Below are 22165 nucleotides of genomic sequence, written 5' to 3'. Positions count from 1 at the left end.
TGTAAAGAAATAGTAGTGCCCAGATAAAATGTGCATATGTAGTATGTTAGGCTCAGAAGGTTGCAGGTTACTTTTAGTGTAAGTAATATTGTGTGGGTTTGTTTCACATGAAGGGAGCATATGACAAAGTTGCAAATGCAAGCTTTTGTGTCCTGTCCATGTGGAGTCAGAATGCTTCACCGTTCCTGCACTGCGTTATATCTTTGCAGTCATGGAATCTCTTAAACTGTTTTTAAGTGATGTGTTAAAAAGTACTGAATTTCTACTGAGAGTGCTACTGAATTTTAGCTTTCTGGAAAGATATTTGTTGAAAGCCCATATCTAGCTGAAACAGTATCTGGACTAGTTGTGAGGTTTTATAAAGTATGCGTTTTAAGTTTACTGGGAGAGAGCCATAACATGTTTTTACTACTGGTAGGTTTTCCTTCTTCCTCTCTTCCTCCCTCTTCCTTCCTTTCTTGAAGAGGGAGGAAAGGAGGGGGAGGGGGAGCATGTAAATGAATGAATATGAGAGTAGATAAGAGAATATCCCTATTAGAGATTTGAGATTTCTACTGCAGCAGATATATAATACTAGCATTATTTATTGCCATCTTTTGGGGGGGGGAGTGGTGTTGGAGGTTAGGGGAGCCACTTAAAAACCTACTTTGATTTCTTTTCCTTTTTGGTAATTATTAGGTATGAAGCATTTACCTGTGGGATTACTTTGGAAATTAGTGATCATAAATGGCGATCCAGCATTATGCCTTCCAGTTAATAGGTAGTTGTTATTGTTTCTAAATAACTTCCCTATCATATAAGTTGGTTGGTTCAATACAGTAAAATAGTTTAAGTAATGCTTGGTGCAATAGGTTTGAAACCTTTATTTTTGTTTGGTAGTTATATTACTTAGTTGCTGTGACGTGACAGCTCTACAAAAATAATAAACTGAGCCCAATATCAAAACAGTAAATTGAATGCCAGGTCTTTTAAAATGCAGATGTTCAATGTATTTGTGACTTGGTCCAGTCTACTATTTTTATACTTGTCTTAACAAAGCTCTGAAATATTGCAGGAACACGAGACTGGTATAAAAAACAATAATGTGCTCTTGTTGAAAATCTTTAATATTAGAACATATTTTGCAAACTTAAAAAAAAATTGAACACAAAGAGCCTTCTCTATTTCTGGAAGGAATTTTTCTTTCCTTCTGGAGGGAAAGGGGAAAAGGTCTGTGGGATAAGTTTATTTAATATGATATCAGTTGAATAAAGCCAGCTGTGAGTAATTATCTCTATTTCATTTCCAGCTGTTTTGTTGGAGTTTATTGGCTTTCAGGGTATTTGGATATTAATTAAATGGTGACTCATTATAAAGGGATACCATCTAAAGTAATGTTGCATCAAATAGAACATTTTAAATGAGCCACCTGGTACAAAGTTTTAATATTTTTTGGTGTAATTGTTACCTTAATGTCAGTACATTTTAACTTAGAGGGAAAAATACAGTTCAGCTTATTTCAGCAATAATTTTCTATCGATTATGACTTCACTTATACTTGTAGAATTAAATGGATCCTCTCTTTACCTAAAAGTTTTTGAAGTCAGGTTATCACTGAAGAATTCCTGTCAGGTTGAGTATAGAAGCAGGTATTTATATTTTATCATGTTGAATACTGAGCATCACAGTCGAAGTGTGCAATTATGACTATTTTAGAAATTTTGGGAAAAATCACAGAGGGTGAAAGAAAGAAAAGAAAAATTAAAGAATTAAGAAAAGGGGAATAAATTAGAAAGTAAGAACTATCTAAATGTAGAGTTGTGAGTTAGTTCTCCAAGGATATAAGGAAAATTGCAGAGACAAATGAAAACTGGACACTAGAAAACACTAGAGGCTTTGGCAGTGAGGTGGGCTCGTGGTGGAGGACTGCTGGAGAGTGGAGCACGTGCTGTGGAGAAAAGAGATGTATTTGTTTTGCAGATAAATGTTGGTACGACGTAATTCTCACTTACCTTCTGCCTGGGATCTTAGCATGAACAATCTGTTTAATTTCTCAGGATCAAACAAGAGTAGTCCAGTTCCTTGCTAGAGATTCCTCTCTCAGATTCTAGACTTAAACACTTCTAGACATTTTCCCAGGCATTATGGGGAATAAAACAAGGTACAAGGTGTGGTCCCTCTTTGGAAGCAGAGGCGTAAGTATTGTTGGTATTGTCTTGTTCCCGCAGATATTTCATATGTGCTTTAAAAATATCCAGCAGTAAATGAACACATGGTAAGTACCTTATGAGCGATGCATTGGTACGTGTTTAGGGGATTAGAAGAGGGGAGGGTGTGACTGGGGTCTGAAGAGACTTCTCGGAGGACATGAGGTGAGATGCCCGTTGGGATGGGTTATGTGGTGGGCCTGCATATGGCAGGAGGGCGGGCACACCACATGCTGGAGGCCGAAAAGCCATCCGAGGAGATCGACCCCAGGGAAAGATAGCCCTGGGAGAAGGTGGGATTAGCATCTCGGAGTCTGGTTGTTGAAAGCAGTGAATGCTCTATAACACAGCTGAAATTCGGTGACCAGTGAAGCTGTTTTAGCAGCTGAGGGGAACAGGACTGCCTAAAAAAGTTTTGTCGTCTTTATTTTGTCCATGTTATACAGGATGAAAACTGAAAGGGACCTGCAGCTGTCCCGTGTCATTGTAAAGAGAATGAAAAGTGTTAACAGAAGACTTGACAAGATTGATTTTTTTTTTTTGCACGGGCAGGCACTGGGAATCAAACCCGGGTCTCCGGCATGGCAGGCGAGAACTCTGCTGCTGAGCCACCGTGGCCTGCCAAGATTATTATTATTTTTTAACTATTTAAAGAAAAAAGGAAGAGTTCAATTTAACTCCTAGGATTTTCACTGGAATAGCTGGAATACTTACATCATCAATAGAAGGAGAGAAATCTAAAAGTGTAGCTAGTTTTTTGTGGAAATTTAGCATGAATTTTAGTAGGCTTTGGAGATGATACTCCAGCACTGTCAGGTTGGTGATCGCGGTAGTTTGCAGGAGAGTCAGGGTCTAAGGGTCAAGTGTGCAGAGGAACTGAGAGTAGATACAATTCCCAGCTGAAAGGGATACTTAGGAAGAAGAGTGGATGTTCACAGGCCACACCTGGGGTAGTCCACTGTGGACAGAGCTGGGCACCTGCAGGGCATGTGTGCCTCGATGGCCCTGTGCTGCTTTCGGGGGAGGGATTGGATGGTCAGCACTGCACTGGCCACACTCCCCCACATTACAGACTCTCTTTCCTCTTTAGTTTTTCTCTTCACTGTTTATCACTTTCAAACTTCTTTTTTGTATGCTGTATGGCAGGGGTCACATTTCATTCTTTTTCCATGTGGGTATCCGCTTATTGCAGCACCATCTGTTGAATTTTTGTTTGTTTTTTTGTTTGTTTGCTTGTTTGTGTTGGAAGTGCGTGGGCCAGGCATTGCACCCGGGTCAATGCGATGCAGGTGAGAATTCTGCCACTGAACTACCATTGGAACCCACTATCAAACATTTTTATACTTTAACCTTGGTTGTGTCCAAGTAGACTATAATATCTTTGAGAACAGGGATTTTGGTGTTTTTTTTTATACTTCTGTATCCCTAGCATCTAGAATAGTGCTCGGCACTATTCTTGACATAGGGGTGGAAAGGAAATACCCATTTGCTTTAAAAAGCTCATTAGTGATCTTGGAGAAGGGAGTTAAAGAGTTTCAGTAAATTTGGAGGCAAAGATCAGATTCCAAAAAGTTACACAATAACTGGATACTTGAGAAAAAGGAAAAAGGGATGCACACCTCATTCCAGAATCTTGGCAGAGAAATAAAACTGTAGCTAGAGGAGTTAAGTTTGGAAGGGTCAAGTGAAGTTTTTCTTATGCATTTGTAAGAAGAGAATTGGAAATGATACAGAAAGCATGATGTTAAATATTTAAAGGTCTGGGTGTGTTGTTCTTTCATCTACAATTCTGTAAGCTTGACTAACTTCAGAAAAGAGAAACAAAAAAAGGTGAAAGAGGAGGAAAAACTACTCGTTCTGGTTTTTTACTGTTCTTTTTTGATTTTGAGGAATTTTACTTTTGCTCAGAGAACTAAAGGCAGATCAACATGAAATTTTGGGGAGTTGTGAGGAGGGGTTGAGTAGTCTATCTATTGTGTGTTTCATATCTCTGGCATCTTCTGCTCAAAGGGTAGTTGGTCCTCTACTATGACATCTATCCATGTGGTAGAACCCTCACTGGAATGATTGATCGAAGGTTTATAAAGATTATGTGTAATTCATTTAAAAGGGATGTGATATTTCCCATTATTAAAAAAAAAGAAGCTCTGGTTTCAGAAAAATAAGAAATATAGCAGTTAGTGTTTCTCTGCCTTCAATTGTTAGGGTCAACCACATGTAAAATGACACAGGCACAAGTAGTCTAATGTAGTAAATTTAGTTCCACAGTTATCTAGTCTTTGATTGTGTTTTATTATCATTTTTCTACTAAATGTGAGGATCAGCTCTAATGAAATTTCAAGTCAGGTTGTGCTTTATATATATAAATAGGTAGTGTAAAAATTTGTGACATTGCCAAGTAATGCAGTTTTCATTAAAACCCTGGTGCCATTGCTCAAAACATTTTTAGAATGCACATTGGCATTGTTTTAAGAGTTGCTTAGTTATTGCCGTGATGAAGTTATCCCTTTACTATATATAATTATATGTTGTGTTTGAGCCTGACTGAGCTTAAGTAATCATTTTGTTCACTAGGCTTAGTTCCAGATGATTATTGGGCGTTTTCAAAAGCCAGATCTCCTCAGAAAGGGTGAGGGATTACTATTAAAGATAAGATTCAAAAGAATGTTCAAGGTGTTCTAGGTACTTACCTTACATGCATTCAGCAGCTGGAACATTGCTGTGAGTAACGGTGACTGACCAGGGGAGTGAAGAGGAAACAATTCCACTCTGCCCAGCGTGTCACGTAGTTGGAGCTGGCTTTGGAGGTAAACTTGTTGCAGGGCATTCATTGGAAGTGTGGGCCTCACACATGGTTAGCGCAGCTGGTGGTTCTGCTAAGCTGGGCTTCATCCTGAGAGGTGTGCACATTTATTAGTCCTTTTTGGCAGAAAGCATCACTATATATTATATTTTTATTGTGCTGTAATGAATTTAAATGACTTAGTAAAAATAGATTTTGGAAATGACACCACTTCTTTAAAGATAAAAGGACCTGATGCTTCCTCTAGGATCTAATCACATTTCCTTGGGCATAGTGGGTGGGTACTTCATAAAATTTATCATGTGAAAGAGTGAGGTTATACATATTTACGGTTTCTCATTATCATTTATTTTTCTTGATAACGTAACTTGAGAATCACAGACCTCCAGGAGAAGAATGTATGTGCTATGATTTGGAAGTTTCGATATCAGGTGGCAGACAGTGGTGGAGTGGCAGAGCAAGTAAGAGAACTTGTCTTCTGACACCCATGATTCATAATTGAATTTCTGTCTTGCAGTATAGCCATTTGTGATGATGTTTCATCTATCCTAACAGACTCTAAGCTTCTTTAAGGGCATACCAATCTCTCTATCTCCAAAACATCATCCTAGCACAGTGTTTTAGGCAGAGCAAGTATTCAGTAAATTTATTTTACTAGTGAACTGTGAGTGAAGAAAAGAGAATAATTGGACAGATTTTGGATCCCCTTGTCCCCTGTCTCTGTTGAAATTTGGGACTAAATAGAAGTTATTGTGTTAGCAAAAATAGAAATTGTTTTAAATTTAATGTTGTTACTTTTCACGTCTTGCCATTCTCTCCTTCTTAAACTATATGCTATTACAGTATTGCAGCATTGCATTTTACTTTAAAACCTGATGTTATCTAAGTAAAAGAAAAACGAAAAACTAAATTGCTAACCTGAGTATTGCCTCTTGACACATTTTAGCAGTAGCCAATTATTGACCTCTCTTTCACTTCCTGTGGCACCTGTCTCCTTTTGTTTTCATAATTGCTATTAAAAATGGAATAATAAGAATTATAATACTAGTAGCTGGTGCTTAAAGAATCTACTGTGTGCCTGGGTCCTGTTTTAAGTACTTTGCAAATCCTAACTTGATTGCTGTTGTTATCCCCATTTTACAGGTGAAGAAACAGAGCCATCCAGAGATTGTGACTTGTTCAGGGATGCAGAGCTAGTACATGTCAGTCAGGTTTTAAAGTTGAGCAGTGTGACTGAATTGCTTCATACTCTTAGCCCAGGGAGTTGGGAGCAGAGTGTACATTGGGGTGTGGCCCAGCAGGACTCACTCTACCTATTTTCCCCAGACAATTTCCACGTTTGCTGAAACATTTCCCCTGTGCTCCAAGTCCCAGTGTTCTAACAGAAGTTGAAAATATGAGAGATTTCTTTAATGTAAATGAAATGTCCCTTAAAAATTTATTGAAAAAGTCTTTTTTGGGGGGCGGTTAAAACTTCTAGAATGGGGCGGGCCACTGTGGCTCAGTGGCAGAATTCTTGCCTGCCATGCTGAAGACCTGGGTTCGATTCCCAGTGCCTTCCCATGCAAACAAAACAAAACAAACAAGCAAAAAACATCTAGAATGACTTGGTCTGGAAAGCTTTAATTTAGAGAGTAAGCGCAGGAAGTAAGAGGTGAATAATTTTAGAATTTGGGACTTGCCCCAACCTTGGATTCATAGGAGGGATGCCTTGAATAGGTGTCAGAGACACCTGTGCTCTGGTCTGGAGTTTTGAATTTCATCGAGCGAGATCATTTGCCTTCCCTGCCCACCATGCAAAAATTAGGGTACCAAAATAAGGGAGATAGTTTGTGGGGCTCCCCCCTCCCTTAATATCTTCTGTAAGGATGTTAGACAAAAAAAATTACTACTGTCATCTACTATCGGTATAATATCATAGAAGAATGACATGACAGCTAAAGGAAAAAAAAAGAGAAAGCTTGTGATGCCAAAGTAAAGGAGAGCTCTTTAAACTGTACATATTTAGCTTAACAAGAATCTTCCCACATTGTTCTTGATTTCTCATTTTGCCACACACTTGTTCTGTTTTTTCGTGGACCTACATTTGGAACCCCTGCATTGAGCTTCTTTGAAACTTGGCATTTACCAGGAAAAGATTGCATGATTTCCTTTTCCTTTATGGATCCTCCAGTTCTAGGATACAGTAGCTAAAATGCAAGCCCAGTTATGCTTTGTAACATTGAATCTGAAGTAACATGCATTTTAAGTTATGAACAAGTTTTTGAAGGGATGTAGAGTGGAGAACCATCTTCCCACGTTGCCTTCTCCTCTCCTTTCTGGTTGTGCTGGTGTCTGTACAGTAATTGACTTCCTAAGTTGGTCATTCCTGTCGCACCAGGCGTTCTTTGCTTCCCTCTGATTTCTGGAGCCTCTGTGATGATGATTTGAGGGCTTTGGATGGGGGAGGGTGGGATGTCAGAGTATTGGTGTTTGAAGTGCAGATGTCTGTTTATGAATGCAGATGTGTTTGTAGTGTAAATCAATGTATACATGTGCAGATTTAAGCTATACATGCAGCGTATGTTCCCTGAAAGTGGGGAAGGTAAAATGATTATTAGTAGGGTAAGTAAATACAGCAGATTTTAGCTTCAAAGGAGTTTTGGAAGTATAATTTGAAAGAGGGAATACTTTAGAAACTATGGGTAGTAACCTTCTAGTAGAGCTGTTCGTTTTTCTTTAAATCCCTGATTCTTCTCCAGAATTCAGTAAATGCGTTTCTTATTCTCGAACTGCCTGTCCCACCTCCCCCCAAATATTTATCTGTAGGATGGCTGGCTAAACTGCTGTCTTTTCACCTTTTATGGACAAGTCTGAAAGAGACAGTTCCGAACAGTACCTAAATTTCTTGTGTTTTTGTTCATTTCTTCGAAAGGTAGAATGCTTTAATCACATATGTGGAATGATTCTCATTTGCTTCTCTTGTCCTCTGGAGAAATAAAAAATTTTGAGAATAAGTAATACTCTTGGTGGTTGACTCCTCAGTAAAACATTCAAGATGGGGAAAACAGATGTCAAATTATTTTTGTCTTTTGTCCTAAAATCATGGCAGCAATGAATTTCTATATTTAAAGCCTGCTTCCATTCACAGAGTGCTTCCTTTCTGCTAAGAGGCAGCAAAGAGGCTGTGTCCTCAGTGACCTGGTCTGCTTTACTTTTCTTCGAGTTGTCTAAACTCTACCATTGTAGAGTATGGCGATTTTGCACAGTGAATGGTTCAAAATCGGTGCTGTTAATCGAGCCTCTGGAATTGTTAGAAACTTGAGGCTTCCTCAGGTGATTTGTGGAGACTGTAGGGCCCCTAGGACTTCAGAGGAGTGATGTATGGCAACCCACTTCGACCCAAACCCACACATTTTCACTAGTGTGTGACAGAACGAGAAAACAAAGACAGTTTGGGGAGATTCTTGGTAAGTTAGACCAATGACAAGTTTTCCACAAGGTTTTACCAGAGCCAGACTATCTGTGGAAATTGAATTGAATCAAACACCAAAATGAAGGTTTTTCTTAAACTTTAATAGGTAGCAGTTAATGTTAATTTAAAATGCAGGTATTCACTGTCTGGTAGCGAATGGTGGAGGGCAAAAACTAGTTGAGGACTAAATTTATTGAACTGTTTTCTAGTCTGTTAATCTACACATGTGAAATTAAATTTTGACTACAGATTTGGCAGTCTGAGAGGTTAAAATAAGATCGTTACTTTAAAATAAGGATAGCTTTTGTTAAGTTTTCTATTTCCCTTGCTGCCTACAAGATAGGAATTCTGGGAAGCTGTAGGCTTGGTGGCTAAAGCATTGTTCTGAAAGGGAAATACTAATACTGACTCTTGAAAACAGGAATTGTAGACTGATTTAGATACTTGATATTTTTCTTTTTTGTGCACAGGGAGAGTTTTTGGGTGATTTTTTTTTTTAATGAGTAATTTTGATCTTCACAAAAGAACTTACTTGTCTAGGTTATTTTCCTCAAGGACAAGACGGTGGACATAGTAAATGATGGGTAGTAAATTCCGGAAGTAAAAGGTAAGGAAGGATATCCTTGCTTGTCTAAAATTTCCTTAGGTGTTTTCCACTGAAAAAGACATACTTTATATCTTAAAAGGGGAATGTGAGTTATAAACAGTTCCTAAATTCTAGAGAAAAGTAATGATAAAGTAATAACCTCTTTAATTAAATTTAGAAATTACAAAATATAGATTTTAGTTACAAAAACATTAAATTTTTCTAAGAGGCTGCGTCCTCAGTGACCTGTTCTGCTTTACTTTTGTTTGCCTTGTCTAAAACTCGACTGATTTGTAAGCGTAACGCTGTCATTCAGCGCTCATGGCAACTGTCTTGTGACTTGTACTGTTGCAGTGTCATTTAGCTCTTGTGCTTCCTTTGATAAGAGATGTGCTCTTTGAGAATGAAGGTTAAATGTGACACTTCACATGTCCTTTAGAAAATTGGTGAAAATACTTTTCTGCCGTCTTCAAGTCACCTCCTCTGAAACTGACTGTTCATATGGCTCCTAACTTACCTCTGCTCATACCGACTCCAGAAATATAGGAGGAATGGGGCAAAGTGGTATGTTTTTGTAACTAAAATCTACATTTTGCAATTTCCAAATTTAATTAAAGTATGCCTTTTTCAGTGGAAAACACCCGAGGAAATTTTAGACAAGCAGGGATATCCTTTCCTTACCTTTTACTTCTGAAATTCTTTATACCTGTCTCATAAAGATACAAAGTTTAAGAACCTGAGGCTGAAGATATCTATTTGGTCCCTGTAGTGGTTACATACTATGTAACTATAACATAATGTAATTACCAAGTTTTCCTGGGGTTGATACATGAGTTCAAATGAAATCACAATCCCAGGAGATTGTTTTCCTTTTGGGTATAAATTAGTAGTGCAGAAATAGTATTTTGCCATAATATGATTTAAGTTTGAAATAGCTGATCAGGAACATATTTAAGGGTCTGACTTCTGAAAGCCATATACGTCACCAAGGATTTTTATCCTTAATTATTGAAAAGTCCACCATGTTGTAACTCTCTGGGGTATGAGTGGCTGGATGGCCCCAAAACAGGTCAGCTGTCAAGTGACCTGGCGTGTTTAACTTGCTCTGGCACTTTGCAGAGAGGTGAGGTTGGGGACTGACTGGTTTAAAATACAGATCTTCCCCGTGAAGGATGACAGAAATTAAATGGCTTTGATAGATGGGCTGGTGGACTTGCCTTCTGCACTGACCCTTTTTTTAATGCTTTGAAGAGTCGACTCCCTGGCCTGTGTAATGGAAGTGTACTGTTCATTCAGTCTGCCACCTTGTGGCCATTTGCAGAATTGTTTCAGCCTATGCAAGTATGAGTTCCGTGGCTCTGAAAATCAAGATTGAAAACACATTTCCTCCCTTTCTTTCATTCTTTCCCTGTTATTCTCAGGGAGTGTTTATTTTAAGGTCATGCACAGCACCTCCCCACAGCTAGCTCTGCAAAGATGTCTTTTTCTTTGTACGCAAGGCATCCACAGTCCATTACTAGATGCAGAGATGTAAGAAAAACAGATTGTCTTTGTTTAAGGTGCCTATTCTATGATTGAAGAGATAAAATTCGAACCCCTGAAAGTAAAGTGACCACACAGAGTGTACATGAAAAGCCAGCAGTCATTGCCCGTAGTCAGTGGGAGGTGGAGAAGGAGGGAGGAGTGTGTTTTGAGGTATTTTGTGTTCTGCTGGATCCAAAGATGGCTAGTTATCCTGTGGAAGGATTGTTGGTGTTTGGGCTTTATTTCTAAGCCAGCATGGGGAAACTTGGAAGTTTCAATGTGCCTTGAATGTGATATGCTTGAAACAGTGTTCAGAAATATGTGTTTGGGGGTGATAGGCATCATTTCCTACCCCTCCCCCCACCCCCACCCCAGCAGGAAAGAGGAGAGGAGATACGTTTGGGAAGTCAGGGCTAAAGTCACCAGGTCCCTTAACTGCATGGCTTTTAATGTGATTTATGAACCTACCAGAAATGGATGTTATATCTATATATATGTACAGTATAGTTCAGGAGGAGGCTCTTTGGGAAACAGTTTGGAAATAACTGGCCAAAAGCATTGTTTCAGTAGGATTAACCTGATGATATGCTATTGTTCTGTTATTATATTGAATTACCTGGTAACACATTTCTCCAAATGTTACTTTTACATTGTTAGTTGTATGGCTACATTTTAGATGCAAATATAAACCCTTTGATTTATTGTCTAATATTATCCATCTATTAAAAAATATCCAAGAATGATGGTGAAATAAATTAGTCCCTAAAAGACCATTTCAGAAATTCTAATATGACTTGGAATTTATGGAAACCTCTTATCATTTGAAACATTTAAGAGATTGAAATATAAAGTTTTAAAGGTAGAAATTGAAAGTGTTCAATATAGGTTAATGGAGTACATACTGAGAATTTTCTTAAGACTTCGTTTTGTTTAAGTGTTATGAAACAGTTTTGAATTATGGAAGATAAACATATTAGAGAGGAAAATACAGTGTATTTTTGAGCTCTGACAGTTTTAAGTACATTCCTAGACAGTCTTTCTTGGAGGAAAAATTAAGTGGCTATTTTGAAATGGATTTTTTCCCCTGTTTTCCCCTTCTTCATTCTTAAGGATATGAGATTTCAAACCAATGTCATTTGAAGATATATTAATAACAGATGTGATAAACTATATGCAGTTAGGCTTTTAAACCTGATACAAAAATCTGGATGTATAAAAGGAGACAGTTTAGGGACCCTATATTATAAATGATTCTTTGACATTTTTTTTCTTGGTGGAGCCACTCAACATATTAAAAGAATGTATCACTTTGTAAAAATTCTGATATACATAGATATTTTAGAAATAGTTTTATTTTATATTCTTGGAGTCACCGTGTGCCTGTTTTGAGGTCTCATAAGTAATAACAGCTACCATTTTATATGTGCCACGTGTTGTTGTAACATTTTAGCCACTCAGCCTAGCCAAGTAGTGATCATTCACCTTGTTTTGCAAATATGGTCTGTGTGCAGTGTCACACAGGGAGTGGTGGGATCAGGATTTGAATCCTGTGTCATCTGACTTCTAAGATCGTATATTTTCCAATACATCCCTGAGTTTCTTAGAGTAGCTGTTTCTGTATGTCTAACGTAGAAATATTTGGGGTCTCCTAAGGAACACTTAAACATAACCGCCGTAAGGAGACAGTGGAACTCTCCGATCTTTCACCTTTCTGCCCCTCCCCCATTTGGCGGTAGGTATGAGCTTGTGCCTTGGACAGTTTAGTTTTTAACTTCTTTAACAACAGTGTCCAAGATGAGATAACTCTAATTCATTAGTGATCCTTGACCAAGGAGGATAAATTACATTTTGTCTTTACAGGCAAAACAAGAGAATAAGTTGGCACTAGCATGCTTCCTGGGCCCGTGATTTTGTCACTTAGTCAAAATGCTCCTATTGCTTCCTCCTTATTTTTAAATCCACGGGCATTTTACCACTTAGGCCTCCTGTGTGGGTATGCTAATGGTTGTACAGTCTCATCCTTAGTTTCCTTTGTGATTGAGAGCCAGTCTTTTTAAAGCAATCCCCTCACTTCTGAATACAGTTTGTAATTAAATTCATAGTTTTGTATATAAAATAAAACATTTTAAAAGAAAAAGATTTTTTTTTTCACACAGTGCAGTGCAAAATAGTCCTCTGTGCCCCTCTCGTACCCCTTTATTTTTTATTGTCAGCAAATACAGAATAAAAGCTAGTAAGTACAACAGAGTATGTGTGGTACCGGGTGGCCAGGAAAGGAGGTTGGGGAATAGTTATCTTCCCTCAGTTCTCCAGTGATCATATTAAAACTACTTTTAAGTCGTTAGTGAAGCACTGATGTTGGCAGACAGATGATATTTTAAGTTAGTTTTGAATGAGTTGAGTTTGCTATGGGGCCTGTTGCATTGCGAGTGAGTCTTCAAGGAGAACTTAGAGACAGACCCCCGGGCTCAGAGTTCCTCTGGCTTCCTCCTTACAGGCGTGTGTGGTGTTTCCAGACCCTGAGCAGGCCTGGCCGTGGCTAGGTTGTGAATGGTCACTCTCCTAAAGTACTTAGCGGAGGCTTTTAGGTTTTGATAGAGGTTTTTACACTTGGGGTAAAAAATGAGTCTGTCTGCATAGAAAACGGCATTCCCAGTGGCTTGTCAATATATCTCTCTGTTAGACAACAGAGGTTTATAACTTTAATCTGCTTTCAGATAGCGTCCACTTTTGTAAAAAGGAAGTCCTTGCTAGGGTAGAAGGAAATGCTGATTGTTCTATAAAATGCTGCTTCCTGGTTAGCACAGCAACTTCCTGCTTGTATTCAATGGCCAGAGGAAGACTAGCTTACTAATTTTTAAGAGTTATTTAAAATGGCGGTAGTCATGTGAATTTTTATTTTTGGGGGGATGTGCAGGAATGGAGGTTAGAACTTTCTTAGTTTGCATATATAGTTTCTGGACAGGAATGAAAGTGGGATCACTTTCGTCGATATAACTCCCTAGCATTTTTTCTGTAGTCAAGTTCTTTGAAACATAGTTTTGCTCTGTTTGTATGGAGGAAAAAAACTAGAATTTGAGAATATAACTCACTGAAGTTCAAGCTTTGCCTTATATCTTAAGAGAAAGCTTTTGCTCTCTTGTGCAGCATATCTGATTTTCATTGATTTGCAAATTTCAGGTTGGTTTGAAGAGCAGGACATTCTCAGTATTTCACCTTTACTAATTCCTCTTATAATTCTTTGCTGGGTAAAGACAATTCCATACTAACTCACAGAGCATTTTGATAATTAAGGCCAGCCATTGAGGGGTAATGTATCTTGAAAACTGCTTGAAAAGTGAAGGAAGAGAAGTGGTAAAAGGCGAGGAGGGAGTGGAAAGCAGTTCCCAGTGGAGGGAGTGGAAAGCAGTGCCCAGAGGCACATTATCTTGTAGTAACCTCTCAGGCCCTCAAAGCTCTTCCCTGCACGGCTGATGTATTTCCTTTCTCCTAGTTGGGCTGCTTTAATCTCATCTCACTTGGAGATTTGTTTGGACTAGGGAAGTACCAATGCCCATGACAGTTTAGTTCCCCTGGAAGTTTCAAGGGCCACCACTTATCCCTCACACCCACACTTGTATGCAGATCGCCTTCCTTTAATTTGTGGACCTGGGCAGAATTCCTCGCTCTGCAGGGCTTGGAGAAATACGTGGTTGCTGGACATCTGACGAGACAGAGGGGTAGAAAAGGAGTTGATAGGATGATTTAAAAGGCTAATTTTTTCCCATTTCAAAATGTTGTCTAATTCTAATTCCACTTTGCCTCTAAAGAGAGAAAAAAAATTATCTTCCTTTTTGCTGCTTAGCATTAATTACTTTTCCTGCAGCCCCTAACCATTGGGAACTAAAATTTGGCTCCTGGGCTCTTTATTGAGGATAAGTTTAACTACTGTTTTCTCCCTTTAGTTTGCATTTCTTTTGCTCACCTCTGGTCAATGTTCTTTAATTGCTCACAGCTAAAGAGCAGAGATTTCCTGATGCCCTCCCTCCCGGTTGCTTCTCTGCTTCTTTGTACTTGAGCTCCCAGTCTGATGGCTGGGTTCACGTTGCACTCTGAAGAGCTGCATTTACTTGCTGCTTGTCTGCCACCTAGAGGTCAGTTTATTTTCAACCACTCATTTTGTTAGCTACATTAAAAAAAAAAATCTCTTGTTTAGTTAAAATATATCAGTAAAATTTTCTAGTCCAGGCAAGATTATAATGTCTTCCATTTAATGGCTTCATGTATTATAATGTCTGCTTCCCTGGTTTATAAGGCCCTTCTGGCAGAGACCATCTAAAACAAGTTTCTTGTAAGATGACTTACTCAGAGTTATAGAAGAAATTTGGGACATAATTGTTGAATTCACTTAAGAAGTTTATAATCTGGTTAGATATAAAAAATACTTTACATGAATATCTTTGTTTTCAGGAAAGGCACATGGAAGTGTTAAGTGTCCAAGGAGCATGATGTAAACAGCATACTCTCCAATATTTAGCAAATAGATAAATAGAAGGTAGACAGCTGTACAGCTAGAGATGAATGGATGGGTAGATAGAATGACATGGCAAATGTGGCAAAATGCTAAATTGGTGGATGTGGGCACTGGGTAGGTGGGTATGTTGGAGTTCTTCTATGGGTTTTTAAAAATTATTTTTACAACTGTCCTGTCAGTTTGACATCATTTCATAATAAAAAGGTTAAAATAAACAGTACTCACATGGTACAGCTACCGATTACACACTCGGCCTACGTATTGCTTGAGTGACACATTTTAAATATGTCCTCCAAAACTGGTCATGATTATGTGAAACACAGATGTTTTATTTATGCAGCTGCATACATGAAGAAGAAAAAACTATCTCTTTTTTTTTTGGCTAGGCAATGATGGTGTAAAACAGTATAGCAGGCTTAGTAACAACTTCCCAGCCCATTCCTATGTCATTAAATTGTAGGTGATAATATGGCATTGTTCTCTACACTTTTATTGACTAATAAAGTTTTATTTAATTTGCAAGTTATAATTATACGTATTGTATTAAGATAAAGAAATAGTGGTGATAGTTATTCATAGATATACTTTCATACTCAAAATTAAGTCCAGATATACTAACTGTTCTGACACATACAGTGTGAATGACTTATGGTCACATTGCATATGTCAGAACAGTGACTTATCTTGAATAGCTTACTCAGGAATGTGACCCTCCTACAACCGTGAAACCCTAGAATGTTAAAAAGCATCAGATTTTAAAAGTGCCATTTGATAGAGGGAAAAAAGCTTTTTCACTTTGGATTTGCTCGGTTTGCTTGAAGGAGACAGCCTTTGTCGTCTCTAGGTTGGATCTTCCCTCCGAAGCTTTAAGGCTGTTCTTTCCTCAGTTCCAAATTCTTTCTTCTGTCCTGTTCTGTTAGACTTCCCCCTCTTCTAGTTTCTTTCGATCCTATTTCTTCCAGGTATTTTCCCTAGATATAATTTTTTGGTCAATATAAATTTATTTGCTTGGTTAGTGTTAAATGATTATGAATAGTCTTGTCTGTTTGCTTGGATGAAAGCAGCATGGGCTTTGAGCAGGTTGTAGCAGGTGGGCTGGTAGTACTTCATTGAAAGAAAATGCAAAACTTTAATATTAGAATATAAGCTCTTTGGAAGTAGCAGGTAGTCTTTCTGTACTATTTAATGACTGCAAGTAATAATGCTCATAATTTTCAAATAGATGGAATGTGAATTTAAGAATCATCTAGAAGAACCTGTAAGTATTAAAAAAGGAAAACTTCTTTTAATTAGAACTTTTTTCTCTTGGCTTTTTCCCAGGTGCAGAAAGGATATTATGATTAAAATTTATTTCAAATGATGGGATTTTATTAGCTTTAGACATATGCTTTTTTGCTGGATTGTGAAAGAGGTTTTTAAATTGCCGTTTTCTTGTTTGTATTGAATTTATAGGGTCTAGTTTTTAGCTTTTAATCTTAAATTTTAAAAAACTTGCAGGAAATATCAGAGACCTAATAAAATGAAAGGCTATTAGTTTGAGAGTTGACCATCAGAGGGTAATACTTAAGTTCCTAATATTGATACATTTTAAACTAGATTGGTGTAGAATTATAAATCAAGTCTCTTTGTTTTCGTTTTTTTTTTTTTTTAATCTCTGCTCAACACATCATAAAGTTATTTTAAGGACTATAATAATGTATTTTCGGCTTAGAACCTTGTTAGTATCCTCTTAAGAAGTTTTCTAATTCCTTATCTAGGTATTCTATGAATTACTATCACTTGTGACCTTAATATATAAACTTTTGATTTCACAGGTAGTTGTAATCATTCTAAAATGTTTTCCTAAATCTACAGTTTTCTTGATTAAAAAAGAGGAAGATATGCCAAACCATGTATACTGAAGTACAAAATATTCTTGAAAGAAATTAATGAAGACCTAAAATATGGGAAGATGCTCCCTGTCATGCGTCAGAAGGTGGCAGGTGCTCCCTGAATTGATCAGTAGGGGCAGTGCAGCCCTACCAGTCAGGAGCGCAGCTGACCTTGTTATCGCAGAAATCGACAAGCTGATCCTAAAATTTGTATGGAAATGCACAGCACTCAAAAGAGCCAAAACAGTCTTGAGAGAGTAGAGCAGGGTTGGAAGATCGTATTGCCAATTTCAAAGCCTAGTACAAAGCCACAGTGATGAAGACAGTGCGGTACTGGCATAAGATAAGTTACTAACATATAGCTCAATAGAAAAGAATTTGAAGTCCAGAAGTAAAACCTTACATTTATAGTCAGTTGATTTTTGACAAGGATACTGAGACAATCTGATGATATAGAAAGCAAACTCTTTTCAACAAACAGCACTTGGACAATTGGATATCCAGATGAAAAAGATTATTTTGGACCCATATCTCACACTATATAAAAAATTAATTTCAAATGGATCAAAGACCTACATGTAAGAAGTAGAACCTTGAGAGAAAACAGATTTAAGTCTTCGTGACTTTGGATTCGCAGTGGTTTTCTTAGATAAGACTCTTAAAGTATGTGTGTCAGGAATAAATATATAAATTAGACTTCATCAAAATTAAAAGCTTTTCACTTCAAAGGACACCATTAAGTAAATAAGATAGCCTACAAAATGGGGACAGGCCACGGTGGCTCAGCAGGCAGGAGTACTTGCCTGCGATGCCAGAGGACCCGGGTTCGATTCCCGGTGCATGCCCATGTAAAATAAAAAAATAATAATATAAATAAAAAACCACAATGGGTACTTACATCAGCAGCAGGTACACTAAAATTGGAATTTTAACCTTTAAGAACGTTAGCATGGCTTCTACACAAGGATGACACACAAATTTAAAGCATTGTATATTTTTAAAAATCCATGGAGCTGTACTGTACAGTGAGCCTCAAGTTAAACCATGGTCTGTGGTTACTAAGACAGTTATCGACTGTAACAAATACAGCACTCCAATGCAAGGGATTAATAATGGGGTGGTATATAGGAACACTGTATTTTATGTAAACCCACAACTTCTCCAACTAAAAGCAAAACAAAACGAAACAAAACAAAAACCCACAGTGAGATACCACTTCACAACTATTAGGATGACTAAAATAAAAAAAGACAGTTACAAGTGTTAGCAAGAATACGGAGGAATTGGAATCCTTAAACATTATTGGTGGGGTTGTAAGTGGTACTGCTACTTTGGAAAACTGTTTGGCAATTCCCCCCAAAATTAAATATACAGTTGCCATAATGATGGGGTTGTAAATGGTACTGCTACTTAGGAACACTGTTTGGCAGTTCCCTCAAAAGTTAAACATATAGTTGCCATATGAACCAGCATTTCTACTCCTAGATATATTCCCTTTAGAAATGAAAACAGTTAAACAAAAATGTATACATGAGAATTCATACCAGTATTATTACAGCTCAATGCTTTAAGCAAATATCTTATCAACTGAAAAATGAATAAACAGAATGTGGTATATCTATACAATAGAATATTATTTGGCACTGATACAAGCTATGACAAGGATGAACCTTAAAACATTATGTTAAATGTAAGAAGCCAGCAAAAAAGGCTATCTGTTGCATGATACCATTTACATGAAATGCCTAGAATAGGCAAATACATAGGATTAGAAGGTAGTTTAGTGGTTGCCGGGAACTGGAGGGAGAGGGGAACAGAGAAAGACTGCTAAAAGATGTGGGATGGTTTTTCAGGGTGATGAGAATGTTCGAAATTAAAAAGTGGTGATGATTGCACAAAATAAACTGAATTGTGGACAGGCTGTGGTGACTCAGCAGGGAGAGTTCTTGCTTGCCATTCTGGCGACCCCGGTTTGATTCCCGGTGCCTGCCCATGCAAACAAAACAAAACAAAACAAAACAAAGAAGCCTGAATTGTCACTTTAAAGAGTAAAATTTGTGATAGGTGACTAGGGTTTAGGGAAGGATGAAATATTCATTTATATTCTTGATATCATAAACTGAGTAATTGGAGTCTTAAAATACTAAGCCCTTGTTGGATGCTATCTAGGAAAATAAGTAGGAGTCTAAATTTTTATCTCTTGAATTTCCTGAATGACGCTGAATCTTTTTTATATTTACTGCAAAGCAAGGTGTATCATTTTTTAAAAGAAAGTATGTAAATGATGCATTTCTCTATATAAGAAATGTCATTTGGTAAGAAACTGAAAAAAAAACTGAATATTCAACTTTAAGTTTAGTCATGACATAGCAGGGATTTTATATTGTGACTTTCAAGAAATAAGACAATGGGATTTAATCATGGTATTGTCAAATATCTGTACTTTAAAATTTGCTTTTGTACGTGTTCCAAAGACAATTGTAATCAGTGACATTTGTCCAGTTCAGCTTTTCTGTTAATAATGTTTATTTTTAATGTCTAAGAAATCCTGTATTAATAAAACTATCTATTGCTTATTTTGGCCTGAAAACATAGTAACATATTTCAGAAGCTTCTTTTTCTGTAAGGTCTAATAATTTCTTTTTCTTTCAAACAGGACCTGGAAATAGTGTATTCCTATTTACATGGTATGGAAGCCTTATCAAACTTGAGAGAGCATCAACTTAGGTATGTTGTTTTAAGATTAATAAAAATAGGATTGTAGAATTTTATATGATCATGTATTATAGGTAAGAAATAGTCTTTTAGATAACACTTAATGAAAAATCTGCCAAGTGTAGTGCTGCACTTGCCTTTATAAATTTACACACACTGAATTATGTTTTATCTACAAAATAAATTTTTGACATTTCTGCCATAGTGATTCACATGCACATACATACACATATTCAGAGCGATAAACACCACTTGGTAAATATACCCAAAGGGGCATTATTTGCTGTCCTGACAAATAAAACTCTGCCACTTAACCCTCAGATCAATTAGAAATCAGAATGTTGTCACTCATAAAACTCTTACCACCATGACTATACGGTGATACATTAACAATATTTATGGGTGTCTGGGTTTCATTTTAAAAAGAACAAAAACAGCTTTATTGAAATTCAGTGATTTCTTTTTTTAAGAAATAAGAGATTTTGAGAGGATGAAGTACATATAAACACAAACTAGGACAATAGTGAGTTTTGTTTAAGAAAATTTTGCTTCCTCCACTTTAGCTAGTTGGCAATGCCTGCAGTTTTTAATTATGAAAGGAGTATCTTTGCTATATATTTTTCCTTTACTATTTAAGCAATGATTAATTTGTGAGCATGTCAATTTCTTATTTAGTTGTTAATTGAAAAAGTGTCAAGAGGATTGAGTAGTTCCAAAACTAATTTTTTAATGAAAATCATTTAAATTAAAGTAGAATGCAGATTAAGTGTTTAAAAATCCAGTAAAGTTTTATTAGAAAGATTAAAACCATTGGGATTTTACAGTGGCTCAAATTAATGCAAGAATAATTTTTGAAGTCTGTAATGTTCTTTTTTTTAAAAAAATGTTTTTATTGATAAATCTTAACATACCAACATACAAACATTCCATACGTGGTGTACAATCAATGGCTCATAATATCATCACATAGTTGTGTATTCGTCACCATGATCATTTTTTAGCACAATTTGCATCACTCCAGAAAAAAATTAAAAAACACCACAGAAAAAACACATATATACCATACCCCTTACCCCTCCTTCTCACTGACCACTAGTATTTCCATCTACCCAACATATTTTAATCTTTGTTTCCCATGTTATTTGTTTTTTTTTTTTGTCCGTATTGTTTTACTCATCTGTCCATATCCTAGATAAAAGGAGCATCAGACATAAGGTTTTCACAATCACACAGTCACATTTTAAAAGCTGTATCATTATACAATCATTGTAAAGAAACAAGGCTACTGGAATACAGTTCAGTAGTTTCAGGTGCTTCCTTCTAGCCACTCCAATACACCATAAAATGAAAAGGGATATCTATATAATGCATAAGGAAAACCTCTTGACTTTGATTGAAATCTCTCAGCCACTGAAACTTTGTCTCATTTCTCTCTTCCCCTTTTGGTCAAGAAGGCTTTCTCCATCCCTAGATGCCAGGTGCCAGCTCATCTTGGGATTTCTGTCCCACATTGCTGAGGAGATTTACACCCCTGGGAGTCATGTCCCATGCACAAGGGGAGGGCAGTGACTTAACTTGCCTGATAGGATCGGAGAGAGAGGCCACATCTGAGCAACAAAAGAAGTTCTCTGGGGGTGACTCTTACACATAATTTTAAGTAGGCTTGCCCTATCCTTTTTTTTTTTTTTTTTTTTTTAATATTTATTCATTTATGATACGTAACTATATACAAACACAAACATTCTTACCATATGATCATTCTGTTCTTGTTATATATATAACTCACAATAACATCACATAGTTATATATTCATCATTATGATAATTTCTTAGAACATTTGCATCAATTCAGAAAAAGAAATAAAAAGAAAACAGAAAAAGATTCATACATACCATACCCCTTACCCCCTCCCTTTCATTGATCATTAACATTTCAATCTACTAAATTTATTTTAACGTTTGTTCCTCCTGTTACTTATTTATTTTTAATCCATATATTTTACTCATCTGTCCATACCATAGACAAAAGGGGCATCAGACACGAGGTTTTTGCAATCACACTGTCACATTATGAAAGCTCTATCATTATACAGTCATCTTCAAGAAATAAGGCTATGGGACCCAGCTCTGCATTTTCAGGCAGTTCCCTCCAGCATCTCCAATGCTCCTTAACTAAAAAGGTGATATCTATATAATGCGTAAGAATGATCTCCAGGATAACTTCTCAACTTTGTTTGAAATCTCTCAGCCATTGACACTTTATTTTGTCTCATTCCTCTCTTCCCCCTTTTGGTCTAGAAGGTTTTCTCGACCCCTTGATGCTGAGTCCCAGCTCATTCTAGGATTTCTATCCCGCATTGCCAGGAAGCACCACACACCTGGAAGTCGTGTCCCATGTAGAGAGGAGGAGGGCAGTGAGTTTGCTTGTGGTGGCTGGGAGAGAGAGGCCACATCTGAACCACAAACAATGGTTCTCTGGGAGTGACTCTTAGGCCTAATTTTAAGTAGGCTTAG

The 22165-nt window shown here is 37.1% G+C and overlaps 1 protein-coding gene across 16 annotated transcripts in view; it reads left to right on the top strand.

Annotated features, from left to right (window-relative positions):
* The window catches only part of RAPGEF2 (Rap guanine nucleotide exchange factor 2), a 309303-nt gene that overhangs the window by 79666 nt on the left and 207472 nt on the right, over window positions 1-22165 (top strand). For 10 of the 16 annotated variants that reach the window (XM_077139648.1, XM_077139652.1, XM_077139641.1 and 7 more), the window contains exon 2: window positions 19594-19664. The exons of 1 other annotated variant lie outside the window; for it this stretch is intronic. In XM_077139648.1, coding sequence (XP_076995763.1) covers window positions 19594-19664 — 71 coding nt within the window. 5 more of the 16 variants (XM_077139643.1, XM_077139647.1, XM_077139640.1 and 2 more) reach the window with 5 other exon arrangements.

Source organism: Tamandua tetradactyla, chromosome 22 (genome assembly GCF_023851605.1).
Source record: "Tamandua tetradactyla isolate mTamTet1 chromosome 22, mTamTet1.pri, whole genome shotgun sequence".
In the NCBI taxonomy this organism is placed as follows: domain Eukaryota; kingdom Metazoa; phylum Chordata; class Mammalia; order Pilosa; family Myrmecophagidae; genus Tamandua; species Tamandua tetradactyla.
The sequence above is the reverse complement of the archived record's forward strand: the minus strand, read 5'-3'. Positions and strand labels throughout refer to the sequence as shown.